We start from the raw sequence: 24,772 nt of genomic DNA, 5'->3' as shown, positions 1-24,772 counted from the left end.
TGGGTGATTCACTTAAGGGAAACTTGCTGCTGTTCTACAAACCTCTGCTCTTGGAGGCCTAACACTGTCTACATGAATAGAAGCGTGCGTAGTCATCACCATCCAAAACACGAGGGGTGTGGGGCGTTTCACTTACACTCCAACCCAACGAGTTTCGGCAGGGATTACTTGGGCTGACCCGCTCGAAAACGGCCAGCCGAACGACCTGCTCGTGTTTTGCTGAGTTTTTAGATGGGGCCGGTATTAGAACATCTCCAGTCGCGTTCGCCAAACCGTCCCTAAACGGCGTCAGATTGAGCATTTAGGAGACGTGTTTTGTTCGTGCCGCATTTGGGGGACATCGCTACTCAGTCGCGTCCCCCAAACGCCGCCCCCAAACTTTTTTCAAGGGTTTTTGAAAACACAACCATTTATTAAATATAGCATACAAATAAATATGTTTCGGAAATTATTTTCAAATTAAAATACAACAAACAATAAAACAACTAAACAAATGTAATAAATATGGCTAGATCAAGGTGTCGTGGCATTTGCTGATAATCCTTTGATCCTCCACAAATGCTCAACGAGATCAGCTTGAAGTTGATCAAGAACATTGCTGTCACGGATCTCTGCGTGCATGGCGAGGAAATCAGCCAAATCTGCAGGCAACTCATGATCAACCTCCGCAAGAGGGCCCTCACACTCATAGGGACCAACATGTGTCCTGGCATGATTCTTGCGGTCATCCTCTATGATCATGTTGTGCATGATCACACAAGCCTGCATCACCTCCCACATTTGGTTGTGAGACCAGCTTAGAGCAGGGTACCGGACAATTACAAATTGAGCTTGAAGCACACCAAATGCCTGCTCGACATCTTTCCTGCAAGCCTCCTGTCGCGCAGCAAAGTGTGAATTCTTCTCACCTGATGGAGCCGAGATTGTTTTGAAAAAAGTGGCCCATTTTGGATATCTACCATCGGCTAGATAGTAGCCTTTGGTATATTAGTGGCCATTGATCTCATAGTTGCATGGTGGAGCATGCCCTTTCACTAGTCTGTTGAACACTAGAGACTCGCTCGCAACACGTTGATGTCATTGTGTGATCCCGCCATGCCAAAGAAAGAATGCCAAATTCACAGGTCATAATCTTCCACAGCTTCAAGCACCACACTGCACTATACATGACGCCCTTTGTATATACATTGCTAAGCAAACGGGCAGTTCTTCCATGACCAGTGCATTCAATCGAAGCTTCCAAGCATTCTAGGGAATCCTCTGGCAGCATTTTGTGCCATGATCCTTGGAATCTCTTCCTCAGTTGGCCCTCTCAAGTAGTATTTGCCAAACTTTCCCACCACAGCTCGGCAAAACTTGTACGTGCACTCAATGTAAGTAGACTCACTCATGCGAAGGTAGTCGTCCTGTGTATCGGCAGGTGCTCCGTATGCAAGCATCCTCATGGCAAGCATGTCCTGGAGGGACGCGATGATCAGAAAATGCTTCTGGAGGTCATCGTCGAAGGCTTGCTCGTCCTCCACCAGTAGGGCAAGCATCTCGTTGTCGCTATCCATGTCTGAAGCAAAATCAATGGTTAAAATTGCACCGCGGCAGACGAGGCAACGAACAGCGGCCAATCGCGCCTACCTAGCAAGTCGTCGAGCACCTTGTGTGCGCGGAGGTGGGGCGGATTTGACGCCGCGTTCCGGGACGCGCTGGCGAAGCGGCGGCAGCGGAACATCCGACGAGAGTGCCAGCCGCGACGACGGTGCCGACTCTCAGCAGAGATCAGCCGTCGAAACGGCCGGCAAATCCAGCGGCGGCGGAGGGGTGGGAGGCGCGGGAGGGAAGGAGCGACGAGAAAAAAGGCGCGAACCAACGGTTTATGGAAATAGTCGCCGACATGTGGGCGCCCGCCTCGCTTTTCGTTGTGTCCGGCATGCCCGGAGCGTCCCATGTGGGGCGGGAACGGGCTCGGGGCGCCGGACACCATATCGGGCCGCGCCGGACAAAAAGAGGCTTTGGGGAAGCGGCTGGGAATGTTTTTTTGTTCGGCACGCCCCAAATTCCTTTGGGGGACGGTTTGGGGGACGCGACTGGAGATGCTCTTATACCAAACAAAACTTGCGGAAACTCTCCTGCCGAACAAGGCTTTAGGGGTTCTTTTGGGGGAAAAGAATTTTCGAGGTTTTGTAGCGATGGTTTTAGTTGGTTCTAAGCACATCTCCAGCGGTTTGACGTAAATTTATCGAGCCTGTCCATTTTGGTCCGCTGCAAACAAAGAACAAAGTCAGGGCAAAACTTCAACCCATTGGCCCGACACACACGGACAAGACTGTTCGCGGTGACCCATTCGTAGCCCAACTCTAGGTATGAACTGTGTCGCCGTAGAGAGCAAGGCCATCCGCGCGTGCCACCCCTCTTCTACACAATGGCCTGCACGACAGTGGTACACAAGCCACTTCCTCTCTCCCGCAATAAAAAAAAGTCAAGATCCATCGGCGCCAAAACCCTTATATGCGATGGGCATTACCGCCGCCATAGACATGGCCATTCCGCCCCAACCGATAACCTATCGCCCCCGACGCTCCTCCCAACGCAGACTCCTCCCGTCAGATGCAAGAAGAACACCACTGGGCCAAAGTAAGTGATAACTCCAGCGGAGAGAGCCACTGAACCCAAAGAACCGCGGCGACCGGCATGGCGTTGCGAGGGAAAGGAAATCCCCCAGCTAGTAGCCGTCCGTTAAGAAGGTGAGTTAGGTTCAACCGTTAATCTTGGTCTCGCACTTATATTCTGCACATATGCCACGCCATATAGACATAGCTTGCTAGTTATTTTCGTTGATATCTTGCTCAGTACATTCAAAAGTACTCATTCTTCGTTGGTTGCTATTAACTCGGCATATTGGTCGTGAAGTCCCCATTGATGTGAGCTAGGAGCCAGTATCCCAAGCAGAACCCTATGGTCTAGAAGTCCTCCACTATCCAAGTCATCTATTGTTGTGTCCGCTGCCATAAACCCATGTTAGATGTTATGTAAAGGTCACCTCGATCATCTACATTTTATTGTATGCACATGAAATACGCCATGTAAAGGTCACCTTGATCGTTTACACTCAAACGTATATGCATTATGTGTGATAGATATGTGATAGAAGATACCTCATTGACTCCTGTAATGATAAACCTATTGGCTTACGTGGCCGTAAATATATGGGTATCTTCTTTGTTTATTGAGTTGCCCCGTTACCCGTGTTTTTGGGGTGTGAATGGGAGATGTCTCGGTCACTTGGATCGGGATGTCACAAGTGTCCATCTTAATTTGCAAATTATCTAAATACCACTTCTTGATGTATTTATGCATCTGCTGTTGTAATTTTCTACATATATTTTTATCCAATAATTATCACTGATATGCAAAGAGTATGAACTAATATCTGAAACTATTGCAGGAACAAAGCCAAATTTAGGCAGTCAACTTGAACTTTTTACATCTACTGCCTACATACATTTGGTGCCTAGGCTACTAGTAGCAGATGGTTTGTTTAATGCCATGGCTATGTCACATGTACTTTCTATTGGTAGTTAGTTCCATAGTATGCCGCAGAGGAACCTTTGTTTTCTTTGATTTATGTTATTGTGTAAAGCTCTGATCAATCCGTTAGCAGTGTACTGTTGTACTAAAACTAAAAGTTCACCTTTGTCTCTCCTATCCTTTGTCCCCGACCAATCTAATCGGTTTGCTCAACAATGGCTTGTAACTTCAATACAATTAATCTTTCATTCGCATAGCAATTTTTTTGTTTAAGCCACGACCAACTAAGGACAGGCTTCAACAGTTAAAGCCCACTTAAAATACATTTTAGGATGATGTAGCTGTTAGCGCTGCAAGTAGATAGGCGTCTAGGTTGTTGAGGTCATTATATCTGTACCTGTAAACGATCTAATACGTTGTATAAGGATAAGATGGATCTCCTCCAACCTCTCCTTCTGTTGTAACAACTCCTTGTAAATCATCGCCGTATTTCGGCCTATATAAACACGCAGTCGAGCCCAAGACAAAGGTCATCGATTCCACCCAAAACAGATCGTGGTATCATCACAGTAGCTATACTTTCCTGTAGCTTTTGTTTTTCATTCTCTTGAGTGTGACAATTTTACTTCATATGCATACAAAGCAACTTAGTCACTGATGGCAGATTATAGTACAAAAAATGGCAACAAAGAGCTACTAGGACCCTGCAAAATTAGTGTGAAAAATGTAGTATGGCCTCCAGATTCCAGCTTATTTGAAGATGTCAGGACAGAGGAAACCCTCCCAAATGAGCAGCCTGCAAGTGATGATTATGATGCGCTCTTTTCTTCGGCCGCTGCATCAGCCTCCTCTTACATCAATCGATGGACTAGCAATTTATTTTCGTTATCCATTTATATGCATCAAACGAACACTATATCTAAATTTAGCAATTTACCGAGACAAAATCTAGGAAAAGTTACCTGGCCAAATGGCCGAATACCTTGTGTGTGAGGCGGTTGTGAGATGGTCTAGGCCGGAGCTTTGTGCCGGCGAGTCCAAGATTAGATGCAGGCCACCAGCAAAAGTGACGGTAGAGGCATGTAGGAGCATTGGCGGGAGATGCGGTGCTCGGCTCCAGGTCGTAGAAGCGGCAGCGCGACCACCGGTGAGAGGCGGTGGCGTCGTCGCGTCTTCATGTGGTAGAAGTTGTGAACTGAACGCGTCGTTGATAGGCATGAGTGGCCGAGCAATCCCCGTCAATGTAATACAATGGCAACCAAAATTAGCGGGGTGGGAGAGGAACCGAGCACTCGGGAGAGAACAAGGACGGGTTGCAATTAATCCCCACGAGAGAAGTCTGGTTACCGAGCCCCCAAAAATATACTCCCTCCTCGCTTATTTTATGTTGTGCATAATTTTTCGTGAAAATCAAACTATGCAAACTTTGAGCAAGCATATAGATAATAATACAAAGATCTATCATATCAAATGCATATAATATGAAAATATATTTCATAACAATTCTAACAATATTATTATTTTATTGTATATGTTTATATTTTTATCAATATAGATGATATGATTAAACTTATGAAGTTTGACTTTGACCAAAATTTATATGCAACATATTTTGAGCAGGAGGGAGTATCTATGCATCGGGACCAGCACGGAAATGCTCAACAGAATAGGACATGCGTGGTGCGAGCACCCTGCAATGGCTGCTGCAAACCGTTTTTCTGTCCAACGCCGATGGAGATGCGGTGGTAACCCGAATCCGAAATGGCTAGTGGCCCAGCGGGCAGCGGCACCAGGGAAAGCAGGTTTCGTGGTCAGCCATGCCGTGGCACAGTCCACAGTGCGTGCGTGCGTACGTACGATGGCATGGCACATTATTGGCACCTCTGGCCGGTCGTGCACGAGGACGACCAGACGACGTGCGCGTGCCGTCCTATAATATCTGCGTGGCAACTCGTTTTCTTGGTGGGAATTTATGATATCTGCGTGGCATGCAGTTGCATGCATGCAGCGGCTCATTTACTTCGTTGTCTACAGCAGCAGAGTTGCACTATGTTGTGCATCATTGCACGAGGCCTTGAGCGTGTGTAGAAGCTGTTGAATTCAGCCTTGTGCATGAGACCTTGGAACGCTCTGTAAACAAAAAGACCATAATTTGCTTGCCACGAACATCCTCAAACCATACTAGTCTTAATTAACTCGGTGCACCAGCATACACAGTATGGAATAAGCAGCTCGATCGAAGTCATTAAACTCATTACAAGTGATCATTTGGCTAGCTGAAGAGATCACAAAACAGAAGACACACCATTTCTCAAAAAAAAAAAAAAAAAAAAAAAAAAAAACAGAAGACACACAGCAAGAACCAAGGAAAAAAATAGCGCGCTATAACAAAATAGCGTGGGTCTAAAAATACGCTATTAGCATGCTATAGCGTGCTATTAACGCGAATAGCGCGCTATAGCGCCAAAATAGCGTAGCGTCGGCTCTTCAAATATGCTATAGCGTGCTATTAGCGTTAGAATAGCGCGCTATTTTTTTCCATGGCAAGAACCAGCTTTCAAGTGGCCATTCAAACTACTCAAGAACGCGCACGGCAGCATCGTCAGGCGACGCAGGAGTTGAGGCCCAAGCATCCCATCAACAGGCTCCTCCTCTTGCGTCTCGGCCGGTGGGAGCTGATGAACTCCGGCGGAGGCACCTGGTACAGGTCCTCGTCGACCGGCCGCACCACCCGGGAGGCGGAGGCGACTCTGGCCTTGATCGCGGTGGCGCGCTCCAAGCCGTCAGCCTCCGGCGCCCTCGTGCGCCGGACGCTTCCCTTCTCCCCCTCCGGCCTTCTCGTCTTCTTGGGTGTCGGTTTGCGCGGCGGCGAGTACCTGAACCACACGTCGCTGCAGGCCTCCGGCTCCGGTTCCGGGGCGTAGTAGGACTCGGCGGCGGGCGGCTCGCCGTAGTGGTGGTAGCAGTAGTTCCACTCTCCGAATGCCGGCACCTGCGGCCTCCTCGCCCTCTGCGAAACCAAAACCACAAGTAAGAGCTAGGTGTTAAACCACACTCCGATTCTTCAATGGTTGATGATGCCTGGTTCACAGACAATCACGCGTACTTACCACCATTTGGCTAACACTAACAGCCGAGAGTCCGAGACAGAATGAGTTGGACTGGTGGAGAAGAAGAGAAACAAGCAAGCTGAGGTCAGTGGAGTAGCTAAACAGAATGGAATGAGCTCTCCAATGGCTGGACACACGCGTGTTTTTATAGCGAGAACGGGAGGAGGAGCAACGCCACGCCGATCAGAGCGGCCGGCTAGCGACGACCGACCAGCGGCGTTGAGGCAGACCGGCATGGAAAGGCCCTTTAACGCGGCGCAGTAGCTCACTGTAGCCTGCCGCAGGCTAGCCTTCGGTGGCCCGGGACGAGACAGTGGGCGCAGAGAGAAACAGGCTATTTACACAAAAATAACCCTTTGTTGCAACTATAGCACAGACTGACCCTTCGGGCAAACTATTTCACCCATCTAACCCTTTTGTGTGGCGCCCCTCTCATGGGCGCTACACATGGCAGTGTGGCGCCCGTGCCTGCGGCGCCACTCTCCTACCCGACGTGGCGCCCTCGACGCTGAGCTGGTGCGCCGATCCGACGTGGCAGGATGTGTGGCACCCATGGGAGGGGCGCCACACTACTCTTTATATATAATGTCTGTCCAGAGATTACAGAAGATTGTGGTAGCTCAATTGGATGAAGCCTTTGCTTCCCAATCCTAGGTCATTAGTTCGAATCTCCTCACCACCCGAATTTATTTTTATTTTTAAAAATTATGATAGACATTGTAGTATGTTTAAAACAAGAAATCTAGTCTCGTACTGTTTTGTAGAGTTTTTTTTATCTTCTCTTGCTTGCAACATTGCAGCCTTGTATATGTCAGTTAGTGGAGATGCGTATGGAGCGAAAGAGCCAATCTTCTCCTACTACAAGATTGCGCTGATTCACTTGCTTCTTGTCTCTGCGACGTGCAGCAGAACGCTAGCGGCCGCGGCTCCGGTGGTGGGGTGGCCTCCGGTGCGCTCGTTCCGGCGGAACCTGGCCTCCTCCTCGGCGTCCAAGCGGCCGCCCGCCGACCCACGCAACGGCGCCGACGACAAGGCCGGCTACAAGGGCCTGTTCGTGAAGGTGAACATGGACGGCGTCCCCATCGGCCGCAAGGTGGACCTGAAGGCACAGGGCGACTACGGCAACCTCTCCGTCACCGTCGACCGCCTCTTCCGGGACCTCCTCGCCGGTACGCACGCACCATCCGGCCGGCCGGCCGGCATACGAGTTGGATTATGTAGACAGTCTAGAGGACGGCAGCGGTGAGTACACACTGGTGTACGAGGACGACGAGGGCGGCCAGATGCTGGTCGGCGATGTCCCATGGGAGTAAGTTTTTCTTCAGTCTTCCAAATGCATGCAACGCCGAACTATCCGAGTATCTGTTCTTCTTGACTTAATTAAATGTAAAGCTCATGAATTCCATTTTCCAAAAAAATTATAGCTCATGAGTTCCTCTTGCCGCAATCGTTCTTGCAGCATGTTCATCGCCACGGCGAAGAGGCTGCGCGTGCTGCGGAGCTCGGATCTGAACGCTCCCTCGGTCGGTGCAACTGAAACTTACTAAATTCTGTTGGGATGTTTACTCCACAATATGCACTTGAGCTGATCCTTCGTTTCATGTTCTTGTTGAAGCTACGAGCGGCGCTGACCCAGGGGAGCAGCTGATCAGTGCTGAGCTATCTATCTATCTCCGTTTTATTTTTGTACTCTTGGCTAAGCTCTGCTAGTATCGATCTGTATAAAATTTGCCAATCACCTTGGGCTGTCATCATGTCACGTTGCTATCATCAAGTAGTAGATCAGACTTGTACTGTTAAGATCATGTATCTACTACCTCCGTTTCAAGGAATAAGGCGCCCTCGTTTTACGAGCTTTTTGTTTGACCAAGAATTGCTTCAAATAGATAAAGATTGTTTATATAAAATTAATATCATTAAAAAGTGTTTTTCAATACGAATCCAACGATACTAATTACATATAATATAATCAAGATTTTGTTGCTCAATTTTTATGGTCAAAGTTCGTCTTGGGATGCGCGTGCGCCTTATTCCTTGAAACGGAGGTAGTAGCTGCAGTGTTGTAACTCGTAAGGTGTTGATTTTTGGAACGGCAGGAATGCCAAGTTTGGCTTTATCGATCGACTACTGTTCTTTTGCCTGTGAGAGGGAATCTTGGTTTGGTCAGTGCAGCGATAGCATCGCTGCTCTTCACTGTCCACATTGCAGCGTTGTATATGTTTATTCAGTTTGCAAGCAAGAGAAGATAAAAAAAACTCTACAAAACAGTACGAGGCTAGATTTCATGTTTAAACATACTACAATGTCTAGCATAATTTTTAAAAATAAAAATAAATTCAGGTGGTGAGGAGGTTTGAACTCATGACCTGGGATTGGGAAGCAAAGGCTTCATCCAGTTGAGCTACCACAGTCTTCAATTATCTCTAAACAGACATTATATATAAAGAGTAGTGTGGCGCCTCTCCCATGGGCGCCACACATCCTGCCACGTCGGATCGGCGCACCAGCTCAGCGTCGAGGGCGCCACGTTGGCTGGGAGAGTGGCGCCGCAGTCACGGGCGCCACACTGCCATGTGTGGCGCCCATGTGAGGGACGCCACACAAAAAGGTTAGATGGGTGAAATAGTTTGCCCGGAGGGTCAGTCTGTGCTATAGTTGCAACAAAGGGTTATTTTTGTGTAAATCGCCGGAGAAACAGGGGTCGGACGGCGTGGCCCTGCTGCGACGACGATCAAGCAAAGCTTTTACTACACATGATGGAGACCCTGTTTCCTCGCTGCACGTCGCAGCGGGTTCTAGCCGACTTGCAGCAGCCATCTTGTCACCCTCGTGTTATTTCGGCATCATTGCAACCTGATGAGAAGTTAAGATACACATTCCAACTCTGCACCCCCTACTGACTGGCAAAGTGGCAATATGCTTACAAGGGTTGTTGAGCAAAACCACAAATCCTCAAAATTTGAGCACAACTTGATCATAAATAAAAAATCTCCTGCTTTGTGGGTGTGTCCTGTTCGGGAACGAAGTAAAACAGAATGTTTTGGTCCATTCCACTAGAATGGGTTGGTTCCATTCTTGTGTTCTGTTGGGACCAAAAAAGTGTAATGCAGCGGTTCATTTTATGTTCGGTTGAGACCAAAAAAAACTGGAATGGATTGGCTAGTATTTGGTTCAGCTCACCTCCTTGCTATGCTAGGTGAGATTACCTCCACGTTTGTGAGCAGGCCCGTCTCCAGAAATTGGGGCCCCGGTGCGACTTGCAGTAATGTGCCTAAAGATTTTTAACCTCAAAATGCTAGTAAATTAGAACTATACTCTACTTAATTAATAGTTTCAGAATGTGCTATTTTATACAATATTCACAAATATATTGAGTATTCATGCTAAAAGAGTAAATATAGCACTAGAATAATAAACAAACCTCATGTTCTACCGAAAAGCATTATTGGTGTGGTATCTTTTGAAATAAAATCCTCAATCGTACCTTTCTAATAAAGTAGCACACTTTTGAGACTGAGCTGCTGCTTCTTATGTCTCTTTTTTCTTAGAGTATTTTTTTCTAACACTTATTGACACTTCATTTTCTCATGAGTTGTCACGTTCCACAATTTAATAAATTAAATAAATAATCTTAAAAAAATTAACATGACTAGACGAGTTGCAGCGGTCATACACGCGTGATCGTCTGATCGCCGATCAACGGTTTGCTGGTAGCGGCGTAGGATCATCTCCTCATCAGGCGAACGGCGAAGGGATGGCCACGCCGGCAAGCACAAGGGTTCGGGAACAACAATCGGCAGCCGGCAAGCACCAGTGTCCAGGAACAACGATCGGCAAGCGAACAATCGGCCGCTCGCTCTTGACTGGGGAATGCAAACCTCGAGCGGAAGAATGATCGCATCTTTTTATTTCTTTGAGAACTAACTAGGAAATATGCCCGCGCGTTGCAGCGGATTGATTTTTACTAAATATTATTTTTTACGCAAAACGTAATACCATCGTCGAAAATATTTAAGAATTTGTTTGAGTTAGTTTTCAGGTGTATAAAACTGTTCATAAATCTCAGTCACCTAAATTGCATATTTGAAAATATGTTTTGTTAATTGTTAGGTGTTTAACACTATTCGTAAATCTCAGTCACCTAAATCTTTTTTTAATTAACAAAAACAAATAGTGAAATTGCATATTTAAGAAGTTCCAGTCTATGGAGTAGAACATGGTCTATTTTCTCAATTACTATAGCATCCCATGTTTCCTTTGTACAGGAAAAAATCCCCAATAACACCCCTTCATGTTTCCTTATAGCAGTAAAGTGCATCATTATAAAAGCAAATGTTAATCTACCAAAGAAAGAATCAAGCTAGCCACGTAGCAATAACTTGTACATCATTGTCTTAAACAGTCGTGTACATAATTATAAGCATGTATCAAGCACTGGATAAAATACACCGTCAGGATTATGGATCCTTCATGATATTTCTCGAACTGTAATTTCCAATATTTTTCAAGAACATGTCTTCATTTAGGTCAATGTATAAGAGCATCTCCAGTCGCGTCCCCCAAACCGTCCCCCAAAGGGATTTGGGGCGCGCCGGACAAAAAAAGCGTTCCAGCCGCGTCCCCCAAAGCCCATTTTTGTCCGGCGCGCCCCTATACGGTGTCCGGCGCCCCGAGCCCGTCCCCGTCCCACAGGGGACGCACCGGGCACGCCGGACACAACGAAAAGCGAGGCGAGGAGGCGCGGGGCCGACGCGTCAGCGGCACAGTTAATTTTAACCTAACCGTCGCCTACCTCGCGACGGAAGTTATTCGCGCGCAGCGGCATCTTTGCCTTAATGGCGACGGAGGGGCGGGCGAGACGTCTCGTCGGTGCCGCGCGGCCTCCACGCGTCGCCGGCGTTCGCACGCCACCGCCCGTTCCCGCGCGATCTTCCCGCCTCTTCTCGTCCGTTCCCGCGCTTTCTTCCCGACGCCGGCGTCTATAAAAGGTCTCCCGGCTCATCAATGGTAGCCACCACACCCCGCCGGCAACGAACACAGCCCTCGTCGCTCCACGGCCGTCTCCTCCATCACCGGTGGCAATGGCGAACCGCCCCGGCGATGGCCACTTCCCTCCACCGCCGTCTCCTCCATTGACGAGCCGGCAGCGGCGTGCGGCACTCGAGGAGGAGGCCCGCCGGCCGGCGTGAGGCGCAGCAGGCGGCGGATCTAGCGGCGTTCTCCGCCCTCGCCTCCGCAGCCGAGGAGGCCGCGGCGGCAGCAGCGTGGCAGGAGCGAGCAGTGCGGCGGCGTTGCGGCGTTCGACGCCTCGACGGGACAAGAGGCGCGACGGCGCCGGTACCGGGAGGACATGGAGCAGCGATGGGCCGACGAGCGCCGGCGCCGGCGCGATGAGCGGCGGGCGCTGTTCCGTGAACGGCGTGACTCGATCGAGCGCCGGCGGCGTGAGTCGATCGAGCTCCAGCAGCGAGGCGACGGCGGAGGAGCGTCGACAGCGGGAGTCGGCGCTTACGGCGCTATGGGGGAGGCGGGCGGAGCAGTTGGCGGCGGCCAACGAGTTTGCGGCGGCGATGATGGAGGCGCCAACAGATGTGGAGGAGGAGGCGCCAATGGAGGAGGAGGCCGAGGCGGAGGAGACCGAGGTGGAGGACGACGACGACGACGACGAGTTCGACTGGTCCGACGACGACGCCCCGCACCCGGACGAGACGGCCGATCAGCAACGCGCCCTCGTCGAGTCCTTCGAGTCGGAGAAGAAGCTCCAGGACGACGCCCGTGCCCGCGAAGAGGCGCAGATTCGTCGCGCCGTCGAGCTCTCCCTCCGAGCGGCCCAGCGAGGGAGGGCGGAGGAGGACTATCGGCGGGAGCGGCACCGTCCGGCCACCGCCGAACGCAAGGAGAGGAGGCGCGCGCAGGAGGAGCTGCGGCGTAGGGGAGGCGACGACGGGGCGGGGCCGTCGAACGCGCCGCCGGGCGGTCGTAGCCTAGGTTTAGATGAAATCTAGCCGTTTTCATTCAAACTTTGTAATATATAATCAAAATTGAATGAAAACCTTTATTTTCCTGCACAAATATTCATTTGGGGGCGGCGTTTGGGGGACGCGGCTGGGGAGCGACGTCCCCCAAACGCGGCACGAGCAAAACACGTCCCCAAACGCTCAATCCGGCGCGGTTTGGGGGACGCTTTGGGGGACGCGACTGGAAATGCTCTAAGCTAATGTAAAATTGGAAAAAGAGTCAATAGACCTGTCCTCCGTATCACATACCTCTTGGCATTGCTTCATATCCAAAACCAAGTAGTACATCTCAACTCTCAAGCATCGTGTACGCACTGTTGGAATCGATTAATATGCATCTAGACCAAGTATACATCTAAAGCCACGGACAGAACAACATCGCCATGACAAGAAAGACCACATCTATGTAAAGCTGGCACTCCACGCATCCACGCCCGACTATTAGGGCATCTCCAACGGGGCGACCCATCCCGCGCCCGCGCGTCCGGATGGGTCCAGCCGGACAAAAACCCGGCCCAACGCGGGGACGCACCGCAAAAGCGGACGGCCGCGGCGTCCGGAACGACGCAAACCCGGCCCAAATCTGGGCCGGGTTTGCGTGGCCATGGATGGCACGCGGCGTCCTCGCGTGTCCGCCCTGTCCGCGTGGCTGGCCCACTGTCGGTGCCCCGGTCCTATTAAATGTGGATCGGGGAAGGGGACTGTCCCTATCCGGTCCCCACTTTCCACTCCGGCCGCACGCGCGAGCTCGAAGCTTCCGCGCCGCCATGGCCCCGAAGCGCGAGTTCTCGCCATCCGCCAACGACCACGAGGCCGGCAGCAGCCGGCCGGCCGCGCCGGCGCCGTTCGCCATGGGGCCGCCGGCGACGCCCGGACGCGACCGGATCTACGTCACCGTAGCGGTGGCGCGGATGTTCCGGGACGCCGGCGTCCCAATGCCGTGGGGACGTGCACCTCCCCACGGCCGGCACCCGAGCCCGGATCGGGTTCCGGTGCCGCCCATCCCGGCGTCGAGCCGCGCCCGCTACGCCGAGATCCGGAGGCGCCGCGCTCGGCCGCCGGCGGACCTCCGGCGAGACCCCGCGTACGGCGACGCAAGTCCCAACCGGGACTTGTGGTTCGAGGTGGAGCACGATGCGCGGCGGCGCACGTGCTTCACATCCGCGACGGCGCGGCCTCGCGCGCAGCCGGGCACAGCTGCTAGGCGGGCTGGCCGCCGCCCCGGCGGCCTCTACATCAACGAGCCCGCGCCCCAGCCCCAGCCGCAGCCGCAGCCGCAGCCCCAGGAGGAGGAGAACGACCCGGAGCTGCAGGCGGCGCTCGCGGCGTCCCGCGAGCAGCAGGACCTCGACGAGCTGGCCAAATGGCCGCTCCTCGCCGAGACGCTGCGCACCTCCGCGCTGGAGGAGGCGGCCAGGAAGGCCCGGGAGGACGCCCGAGCGGACGCGTGGGCCTTCCTCGAGCCGGCGCGCCGTCGGGAGGAGGCTACGCGTCGGGCGGCGCTCCGGGAGGAGGAGGGCCGGGCCGCGCGCCTGGCGGAGGAGGAGCGCCTGGCCACGCAGCGGAGGAGCAGCTCCGACAGGAGTCCGCGCGGAGGGCACGGCTGCGCAGGCCGGCGAGCCCGCCGAACGCGCACTCCGCCTGGGAAAGGGCGCAGTGGGACCCCTGGCCGGAGTCCCCGGTGCCCTCCGGCGTGTCGAGCCGGAACAGCGCGTCGCCGCCGGGCGGCGTCGTCGTCATCGACGCCGACGATGACGAGTACTACTGGGGGTAGTATCGCCGGCGGCCACCGCGTGCTCGCAAACCCCGGCTAGGGTTTGCTTTTTTAGTTTAAAGCCATATATGGCTTTCTTTTGTGTAAAATTTGCCCAAAATAGGGCTAAGTTTAATGACCAACTAGTTTAAATTTATGTTTTGTTTTTTTCCTTTTTTATTTTCATTTCTGTTTTATTTTATTACCAATGCGCTGCGTCCGCGCGTTGGGCGCAGCGTGCGACCCAAACGGACACGCGGACGCGGCCGCTGTCCGGGTGTCCGTTCGGCCACGCAAACGGCCCAAAACGGACGGCCCAGCGCGTCCGTTTGGGTCGCGCGGTTGGAGATGCCCTTAGAGACCAGGCGCCGCGTCGCCGCCTGTCGCCTCAGGCATGCCATAGCAGCCAAGACGATATTAGGGGCCGCCTCAGCCATGCCCCTAACAACGATTGCTTTTGGAAAGACGCCCGAGTGTAATCAGAGACACATGTGTGACCTCTGCTTCGAATAAAGAAAAAGGTCTGTCAGCTGGCGTAGGATCGAGCCTCCTTGGTGACGGCCACGAAAGGCAGTTGTTGCCTTCTCAGAGTCAGGGTGCACGCCGCGGATGAAGTAGGCCGGCAGATAGTTCTCGTTCTCATCCGGAAATGCACGATTTTACTTCACATGAAATCTACAACAATTTAGGGTATCTGTGTATTTGATGCAGTTGGCCACAACGATGATCTCGGCGGCAGAGATCAAACTCGACGACAAGTCGACGACACATTCCGACATGGTCAGGAGAGTCGATGATCTCTGCTTTTCATACAAAGAAAGGGGTTTGTCAGCTGGGCGTAGGCGCCTCCTTGGTGATGGTCTGATATGATGCTAGCTAGCATGGCATAGCGTTGTGTTTCAGATCGCTGGAGGTTGGATCATAAAAAGGATCCACAATCATGACTGGCCGTCTCCGATAGGCCCGATTAATATCCAGGGATTGTGCGCTCCGGCGTGCAGGACGCAGCCGCATTGGCGGACATGGTGGAAGGTTTCGTGAAGCTCGCCTCGGAGGCTTGCCTCTCCACCAGTCTGGGATCGCCGCCGATGGGCACTGCCAATGAACCAGCAGTAGCACCAGAACTGTTGTTTCCAAAACAACGGTGTTGAGTACTGTACGTCGACCCCAAGCACAAGCAGGACCGCCAAGTGAATTCGCCGCTGCGTCAGGTCCCGGCACGGCGCGGTGACGAGTACGTCATTGAAGGTGGCCATGGATGACCTTGTTCTTGCGCGTTTCGATGGATTGGATTCGATCTGATCTGATTTTGAGGGGAGGCGGCTTGGCATAGTTCGCTCCCTGGCTATATATTGCTTGGACGCTGAAACCGACACAAAATAGAATTGCCATTATGTACGATGCATCGCGTCCTATCGAAGGAAACCGGCGACGGACGAAGGACGACGAAACCAAAAATAACATAGACGGACCGAACCACGGAAACGCTTCTCCCTTTATTATTAGGTATAGACTAGTAAATTGCCCGTGCGTTGCTACGGAATAAAACAAATTAAACATACAAAAACATTTTCTCATATAACATCAAGACAAATGTCATCTCTATCCTTTCTCCCTTCTCGACTATTCTCGACTATCGTGCCATAACCAATTTATTCAAGTGGACACCTCATTCATTTACCCGCTTATCTAGCAAAACATCAATGTGATGACTTTTTTTTGTCTGTCACTATAAACATTGGTCTTTTCATGTGCAAGTGTCTTCTCCATAAGAATCCATTCTTGGATGAAAAGAAACAACAAAATGTGGCCAAAGATCATACCATATATAATTGGAATGGCATCCATTGATGGAATGTTGCAACATCAGAAATCCATATTGGGAACAAATCCACAACCACAGTGAAGAAACAAAATTCCACGTCAACCGGTGCAAACTTCATGAAAAAAGGGAATTTCTTAAATTTAAACATACATCAATCAATTTCAGGGAATATATTCCAATGTTGTGATGAGTGCAATGATGCAGATTTTGATTTAAAAGTATATGGGCATGAACTTCTCTGCTATACATATATAGCAGCCGAGGCGGCTCAACATAACATAACCCCAGTAAAAAAAAACGTTGACCAATGGGGGAATGATCCCTCCCTTGGCTGTACGTTGTTAGGTAGGATGAGACTTTCCCGGTTTTATTCATCCCGGCTGCGAAATTACCGCGCATGGGGATTCGAACCCGGGTGGGCTGGCTGCGCACTCGCATGCCTTGCCACTGAGCTAGCGCTCAGTTCTCTAACATAAACCTAGTACATGTCTCGCTCCGTCGTTATCCCAAATTCAAAAATATATTTAGGCTTTGCCTCCATTTCCACTCGTTCTTGCTCTTTGTGTGCCACTCGTCTCAACCTTCAGCTCTACCATTGTAGCTTCATTGTTGATTTGTATGCATAACTCGACTTACAATAGTAAAACTGCCAAATACCTCATATTATTATCGATGGAGGTCATGGTAGTGCACATAAGACACCTATTGATCCATTTATTCAGGGATGTCACCATCAAAAGAGCAGAAATTTAAGGTGTCAACAACAAACCTGGATCCTTCAACATTGCATGAAAATGAAATCAATCTCCAGAGCTTTGCACTTGACAGCACACGCTCATCTTGTGTTTATAATCCAGATTGAAGTAGATAACCTGTATTGTCTCCTTAACTTTTTTTCCGGAGAATCTTACCCGAGTTTTGAATAAATAAAGAGTTAGTACACAAACACTTGGTAATCAATCAAAATATGCAGTACTGCACTTGGTAATCAATCAAAATACCCAGATTTTGTGGCATCAACCAGCGAGATGCAAAACAGTTATTTGTTGCACTTTGTGGTACGGAATCACAAATGCGTGTTCAAAGGAAAATAAAAATAGGCTGGTTTTTTTGCGTCAAATACCTCACCATTTTGGAAGAATCGGGCTATATTTTCGTTTCAATTTCTATTCAAGAGTTTTATATGTTCCCGTACATTTTTGCAAGACCTCCAAACATGGGAACAAATTACTTCTCTTACGACTGCAAGAGGCGTACTATATGCTGGTTTAACTGGCCAGGAATTCGTCCAACGTTGCTACAATGGTTTGGTGATCTTATCCCATAAAGCTTTCAGCATTAAATGTCAAGCTATGTCATGGTACAAAGGAAGAATGGTAGTTGAACAGAACATGAGTATTTCTCTGCTATGTAGAGTTTTTGTGAACATTCGTACATGCTTATTTCACAGAATGTTCTGAAAGGGATGATACGGTTTCAAAACAATGAATCAAAAACAAAGTTTGGCTACTGTCTTAGTTTGCTATACTTTGTAAAGACTGAACCATGCTTTATCTGAACGAAGAATGATGTATTAACAAGACTCAGGCAATACATATTTGTGCAACACTGTCTCATCTGACACTATTGATATTTGATGACCGTTACACTGAATCACATTATGTTTGTGTTCCCGAAGCAGCTTAGAATTTCTGTGATAGTATGAAAATAGAATATGGTCATTCCTACTCTTTTCTCCTGAAGTCTAGTATGAAAAGGCAAAGGCTGATGAAAAGCATATAATGCTAGAAAAAGAGGCCTACTCAATCCCCATAACGCCAGCAAAGGAGGCAATTGAAAATTGTAACCAACATACACCATGTCGCATTGGTTCTCATTATCTGTACATAGTATTTGTGAAATGGCATATATAATACATTAAAAGCCATCATATGAATACTCTCAACAATGAATGGCATGAAAATCAAGAATGTTATTTAAAGTATATAATACATTAAAAGCCATCATATGAATACTCGGTAAAGCTTCTAGTGACTGAACATACTAACTCATTCGTTCCTAGAGGGACAAAGTCAACACTCACCATGTCGAAAAAATCAGAGTTGCCAAATAGAGCACTACCCACAATAGAGATTTTTTCCCCTCTAGTCGGCAACTTCTCAAAATTCATACAGATGACAATGAAACCATAATAAGAACAAACATGTCTGGCCTTAGTAGTTATTTATATAAGCTGTGTTTGGCCCTATTATTTATTTTTTAGACTTCCTATCTGCAATCAGATCAATAGATAACATACTGCAAAATTGAAATGAAATTCAGTAGACTTCTATCACAAACTTAGTTGATCAGTTATTCGTGTCTTTGTGAGCAGCGATAGTACTGGTACCTTCCAGAATAACAACTTCGTCTAGTGTCTCCTCTGAACTTCTGTTTTCAGAAATGGTTTTTGGTTCTGGAATTGATAATTTCCCATGTGTGAAAGATAATACAATGTTTTCATCTTCCTTTGGTTTCTTGTAAAACCAAATATAGATAAACAATCAATAAACCAATAACTTAATGGGTATAAAGTGAACCGTGAATGCTCAGGAAACTGAGAAGTTGTGTATTTTGGCAGAGAAAACATTGGCTTACATGCATTTCAATATCTACAACTGGATAAGGGCTGAACTCGGCGACCCTCGAGAACCATCCAGGATCTTCCTCCTGGCACAATATGTGTCAATATGATAGTGCTGCAGACACAGAGACTGAAAGAACAACGTATAACTACCTGCAAAAATATAAACTATTACAGACGCAGGGACTGAAAGAACAATGTGTGTCAATAGATCACTACTACACAGTACATACGCATTGCCTCCACGATGCCATGCTCCCGAGCCCGTGGCAGGTAAAAACACAAGCAGTATAAGCTAGCATTCACAAGGCATACACGACCATTGCTAAACTTGTGTTTGCCATGTATTTTCTCCAGTTTGAGCACCAATCTAAGACAAACTGAAACCAACATCCGGATAACCAGTGCCTCTATCACGACATTCCGTTGTTCTAGTATTGGAGCGAGCAAGAGACCAAAAAAAAAAGTTTAATCTGGAGAACTCGAGGCAGGATTAGAAGGTTGGGGATCGGGTGGGTTGAATTACCAACCTGGTCCATTTGCTCTGCTCTGAAGGGTTCCACGCCCTGGGTCTGGGCCTGTTGCAGGCCCCGCTGTGGCCTGAAAACGAAAAAAAAAACAAGATCACCAACAACAGATTCCGGTGGCCAAGAGCACGCAAAGAATATCCGTGATTTTGGACCACGGGGAGGGCTAGATCGGCACGCGTCGGTCACCTGCTGCTGGAGTCCGTAGAGGAGGACGGCTACGTCGTTCTCGAAGCGGGATACAACCGCGGAGGCGGAGGCGAAGGAAGCAGGCGAGGGCCCTCGTGATGTTCTGTCTTGTGCACCAGGTGAGAAGGGAGGGGACCGGGGAGAGGAAGTCGGAGGTGCAGAGGCGGAGATGGTGATCGAAGCTCGTGAGGTGTTAGGTTTGGGGGTCGGAGTCGTATGGTTTGATATCAGAATTTAGGAAGGGCTAAAATGCCAAACGTGCGATGGGCGACTCGACGAGCGACGCGGAATGTTGGACGAAACGGGCGACGGACCGGCTGACGACGGAACGCCTTCCCATTTTTTAAGTAGTAGAGATATAGAAATTGATCGCATCTACACCTAGCCGAGTGTGATCGTGAGGTATTCCATCGTGGCCTGCTAGAGCTTTTGTTTGTTGGTGCTGGGCTGCAGGAGCAAAATAAATGGGCCGCTGCAGCTTTAGAACAAGCAAATTAATTAACGCTAACTAGTACTACCGAGCAGAAATATGGGGGCCCCTAGAATTTGGGGGCCTTGTTCGGTCGATCAACTGGAACATGGCCATCGACGGGACTGTTTGTGAGTTGTTCTTATTTCCAACAACATATAATCAAAATTTCAGCAGCATTTCGTTTGTATTTTCAACAATAAGCGGTGCAAATATATAATCACAATAGAACAATATATATCATCAATGATATAACAGATTTTAATCATACAAGCATACTAATAGTTGTCCCGAATGATAAACCAAAATTTGTTGGGGTCTCCACTGATGTTGGCCTGATATAATCATTGCACAGCTCACCTATGGCGTGCAGGACATGTCTAAAATATATGCTAATTGTCCCGAATGGTAAACCAAAATTTGTTGCAACAACCCTATTACGAAGGTTTTGTCCTATAGTATGTAAAAACAACGCCACTTGTTTCTCCACACACAAATGTTGACTATTTTCTAGCAATTTGTGATCTCTCAATATGTCACATAGCTGAAAGAAAGGAGCTCTTTCAAACCTCAACATATTACTATAAGTCACATCAGATTGCTAAATTTTATTATTTAGATAGTCCATCCTTTACTGATCTCTTTCATGCATTGGGCAATATATGGGTTATACGTGGTCTTATCTTCCTTATAATAGATCGAGCAAGTACAACAACCGTAGCAACAACCACAAAAACAACAGCTCCCCTAATCATCCTTTTCTTTTTATCCATCCTCTTGCCCATCTACAATATATGTATGCAATCATAAATAACCACAATACACATGAACATAACAAATTGTACAGGGATTGATTTTTCTCACAAAATCAACAGGTAATTGATGCAAATATACCACAGATATGAACTAGAATCGATGTAATCAAAATGGGGCTAGATTTCATCTCACCTTGCAGAGAAACTGGCGTGTTCCATGTCCCCAACAACCGCCGCTGCCTGCTTGTCGTCTGCGGCGCTGCCTTCCTGTCGCTGCCGTAGTTGCTTGCCTGCTCACCGCCGTCGCTTCCATGCCTACCCGCCGCCACTAGCCTGCCTTCCTCCAGCCTCGCCTCGGCCCCCGTGCGCTGCTAGAACAAAAGATGGGACGAAGACGAGGAAACGATGAGACAAGGATAAGGTCAAGGTCGGGTGCGGGAGTGGCTTTTCGGGGTGAGGGGGTGAGGGCGAGATGGGGTGAGGAAAGGTGGTGGAACACACTCGTTCCACCGATTCGGTGGAACCGACGTATTCCGCATCTAGAGAGAATATTCGTTTTTGTGGAACCTGTGCATTCCATTCCACTAGCCCAACCGAACACATGTATATATGAGCTCCGAGGGCAGAATCATCCCATTACATTCTACTTGGTTCCTCCGAGCGAACACACCCGATGTTTTGAATTTTACAAAATAGTAGTGACATGAACGGGACTGGACAAATGGAGGCCAAGCCACCCGTAGCAATTTATTTTCAAAATTCAGAAACGATATTTGTAAGTTTCAAAAAAAAAATCTGAACAAAAATTCTAGATAAGTATTCATAATGTAACTTCATAATATGTTAGATAAGTATTTATTTGGGCATCAGGTCCAATGATTGAGATGATGCAACACATCTCGGTAATACTACTACAATAAAAGAAAACTCCACAAAACTACATTTAAAATAAACGAAGTATTACTTGTACATCAAATGGAGTGACTTTTCTTTGCCAAGTGCACCGTACGTAGAAACACACGACAAAGATTTTGTGCCAAGTACACGCGATATGGCACTCGGCAAAGAAAGTGTGTCGAGGATTCGCCGAGTGTAATACTTGGCATACACTTCACCGAGTTCATTTTTTCTGGCTTTGGCCGAGTAATTTTTATACTATGCTCAAAGTTCGTTTCCTGTAGTGATAGGAGTTCAAATATTTTTCTAAAATGGTCGAAGTTATTTAGGACGCTTCAGTGCCCGATGCAAATGGATGCAAAGCGACTATTTGTGTACGTGCGGTTAAAAATGGGTCTGCACCGCCCAACATAAATGGCATGTCCGCGGGATGCAAACCCTGCCTGAATTTGCGCTGCCAATGCATCTTCGCGGACGCTGCCTGGTCAGCGGATGCGTCCGCCTCATTGCCCTTCGGGCCCGCCCGGCAGCGACCGCCCGTGTTTCGTCTTCCGCGCGCGAGTAATGGTACTTGCGCGAGCAAACCGGCACCGACATCGCCATGGAAAATAGCTGGCTGTTCCACAAGATGAAGCACGACGCCGAGGCCGGTTCCTCTCGCGCCAAGAAGAAGAAAACCACGTGCAAATGTTGGTACTTGCCAGCCGAACTCGCACACCGGTTGTTCGAGGAGAACCGGCTGGTCCCTTGGCAGGATGCGGGCATGCCGAGTGGTGGTTGGTACCTCAACCACCTCCGTGTCCCAGTGCCTCCGGTGCCGCACGAGGGACGACAACGATAGTACGGAATCCGGCCGTCGTAGATTCATCCTCCACCGGACTCTACGTGACGATTCGGCCTTCACCCTTGACTCCTACAACTGGTCCACCTTCGGGACCTAGGAGTTCGACCCGCGCCACCGCGCGGGTTACCTAAGCAACGTGGACTTCTTCAAGCTTGGCGCCCTCTTCGACGATGAGGAGGATGACGAGGAGGTCACGAACGACGACGAGGAGGAGGCGGAAGAGGAGGAGGATGAACTCCAACCACCGAACCTCAAGGAGGACGAGGCCATGGAGATGGCCATAGGAAATAGCAAGCTCGATGACCTCGCTCCATGGGATGGCCTCGCCATCAAACTGCGGGGAGGCCACCGACCCCTCCGCCTCCTCCTCCCGCACCAACGCCGCCTCCGACGCCTAAGCAGCCTCTGCATTGGCAATGTCCTTGGGCGCCTCCGGTCTTTATCAATCTCATCGAAGACGATGACAACTAGGCAACCATGGCGCACTATGTAAATGGTTATATTATAAATGAAAAAAAGTTAGCAGTTGGGCCACTGGGCTACCTGACCCAAACAAAAATGATCCAAATTCGTGGCCCAATCCAAATGAACACAAACGGTCGGAATGTGTCGGAGCTGTAGAGATGCTCTTATGACAAAAAGTCCACTCAGCCTCCAGTTTGTTGTCAACAGCATGCACACGTACTAGTATGCCTGGAGAGGGTGTAGTTAATTTTTTCATATCAAACAAGATCATTGCATGTATATGTGGATTACAATGTACAATTCAATCAATCGATCTAGCACCAATCGGCTAAGAAATCAATCAAGCACAAGTGAGCAGGAGTGCGAAATTGAGACCGGATGGGAATTGGTTAGTTAGTAGTCGAACTGCTGCCTTGTGGAGAAAGTCTGGCCGTACTGCCAGTCGGCCGGGACGACGTTCTGGAAGACGATGTTCTGTCCGCCGGTGGAGGTGATACTGAAGGAGAGCGCCTGGTTTTCCAGGCCTGACATGCCATGCCAGATGGCGCCCCGGTTCCTGGACATCTGGATCCACCCGGTGTTGGTCCCCTTGGCCGACATGCTTTTGATCGACCCACTGCCGGCCATGTTGGTCACCAGCACCACCTCGAAGTCCTTGAAGCCGGTGATGGTGAACCGCAACCCGCCGCTCCGCCGGCAATTGACCCGCTGATAGACGATGGGGACGATGCCGGCCTGGTAGGTGCTGATGTTGAGCCACGCTGGCTGGGACAAGTCGAAGTGCGCGCGGGGAGGGTTGCACAGCCCGCCATTGTTGCTGGAGAGGTTGTAGTTGGGCGGGCAGAAGTTGGTAGCGGTGACGGTGACGGTCTTGCCGGGCCTGCACATGCCGGACTTGCGCTGGTCGCAGATGATGGTGTAGCACTGCCCGCACGACGCGCCGTCGTTGAACAGCACCGTGCTCAGCGCCGCATTGGTGATGCCGTACCCCTGATCGTGCAGGTTCCCGTACCCACACGCGCCGACCATCGTGCCGGACCCCTCGCTGCCGCCGTAGAAGGTGGCGGTGGCCTGGAGCCAGTCCGCCCCAACCGCCGGAGCCGCCAAGCACACCACCGCGGCCAGCACCAGGATGAAGAAGCCATTTCTACCTGCCATCTAGCTTCTCTCCTGCTGGTCCAAACTATTTCCGAACAGAGCTCAAGAGAGATGATTGATCCTGGCTCTAGCTAGCTCGAAGGTGGAATTAGAGATTTAGAGGTGAGGGATGATGCCGACAATGGTGGTGCTTAAGTAGCTCGAGGAATGTACAATCGCGGCCGGACGTACGGCCGTGTATGATACGCACGATCGAACCCAGCATATATGCACAGAGTTGACTTGTGCCTTCAATCACTCCTTTTGCACCTCTACCTCGCCATTTTTCTTCTTTTTTTTGACGGAAAGACCGGAAGCGCAGCTTGTCATTGACAATAGTGGAGTACAGAGACGGCATTAGCCGCTAAACAACGATGGAAGAAGTATTATATATAAAAAATGCCCAGAGAAGGCATGGGCAACAGGAACCCTTTGGGGTAACCTCTTAACACCGAGGATTAATTTAGGACAATTCCCTCCAGAATGGTTTGGTCAAGGTCAAATAAACAACTCATTCACACCAGAGCATAATACACGAGTTGCTAAAGAAAACTTCACAATTGATTCATCTACCGGCAGTTAAACAAAACTTAATAACAAGACGGTGCAAGTCAAGTCTAATTATATCCGACTCAAACTGCA

General features: G+C 49.5%; 2 protein-coding genes and 1 pseudogene across 2 annotated transcripts; 1 reads left to right on the top strand and 2 right to left on the bottom strand.

Annotated features, from left to right (window-relative positions):
• Window positions 1-6,121: 6,121 nt before the first annotated feature.
• Window positions 6,122-6,635, bottom strand: LOC124659890. The gene is made up of 2 exons (XM_047197706.1): window positions 6,630-6,635; window positions 6,122-6,529 (listed from the first exon to the last, which is right to left on the bottom strand). Exons 1-2 carry the CDS (start codon window positions 6,633-6,635, stop codon window positions 6,122-6,124), a joined length of 414 nt encoding a protein of 137 aa, XP_047053662.1.
• An 802-nt stretch (window positions 6,636-7,437) lies between these two features.
• On the top strand, window positions 7,438-8,246 carry LOC124659878 (annotated as a pseudogene).
• A 15,140-nt stretch (window positions 8,247-23,386) lies between these two features.
• Window positions 23,387-24,151, bottom strand: LOC124683892 (expansin-A31-like). The gene has a single exon (XM_047218319.1). It carries the CDS (start codon window positions 24,149-24,151, stop codon window positions 23,387-23,389), a length of 765 nt encoding a protein of 254 aa, XP_047074275.1.
• Window positions 24,152-24,772: the final 621 nt, after the last annotated feature.

The sequence above is a fragment of the Lolium rigidum genome, chromosome 1 (genome assembly GCF_022539505.1).
Source record: "Lolium rigidum isolate FL_2022 chromosome 1, APGP_CSIRO_Lrig_0.1, whole genome shotgun sequence".
NCBI classification, from domain to species: Eukaryota; Viridiplantae; Streptophyta; class Magnoliopsida; order Poales; family Poaceae; genus Lolium; species Lolium rigidum.
This window is presented reverse-complemented; position numbering and strand designations above follow the sequence as displayed.

Bases quoted from the DNA above. Each gene is read 5' to 3' on its own strand.
- LOC124683892 (XM_047218319.1), bottom strand. From the start codon at position 24,151: ATGGCAGGTAGAAATGGCTTCTTCATCCTGGTGCTGGCCGCGGTGGTG.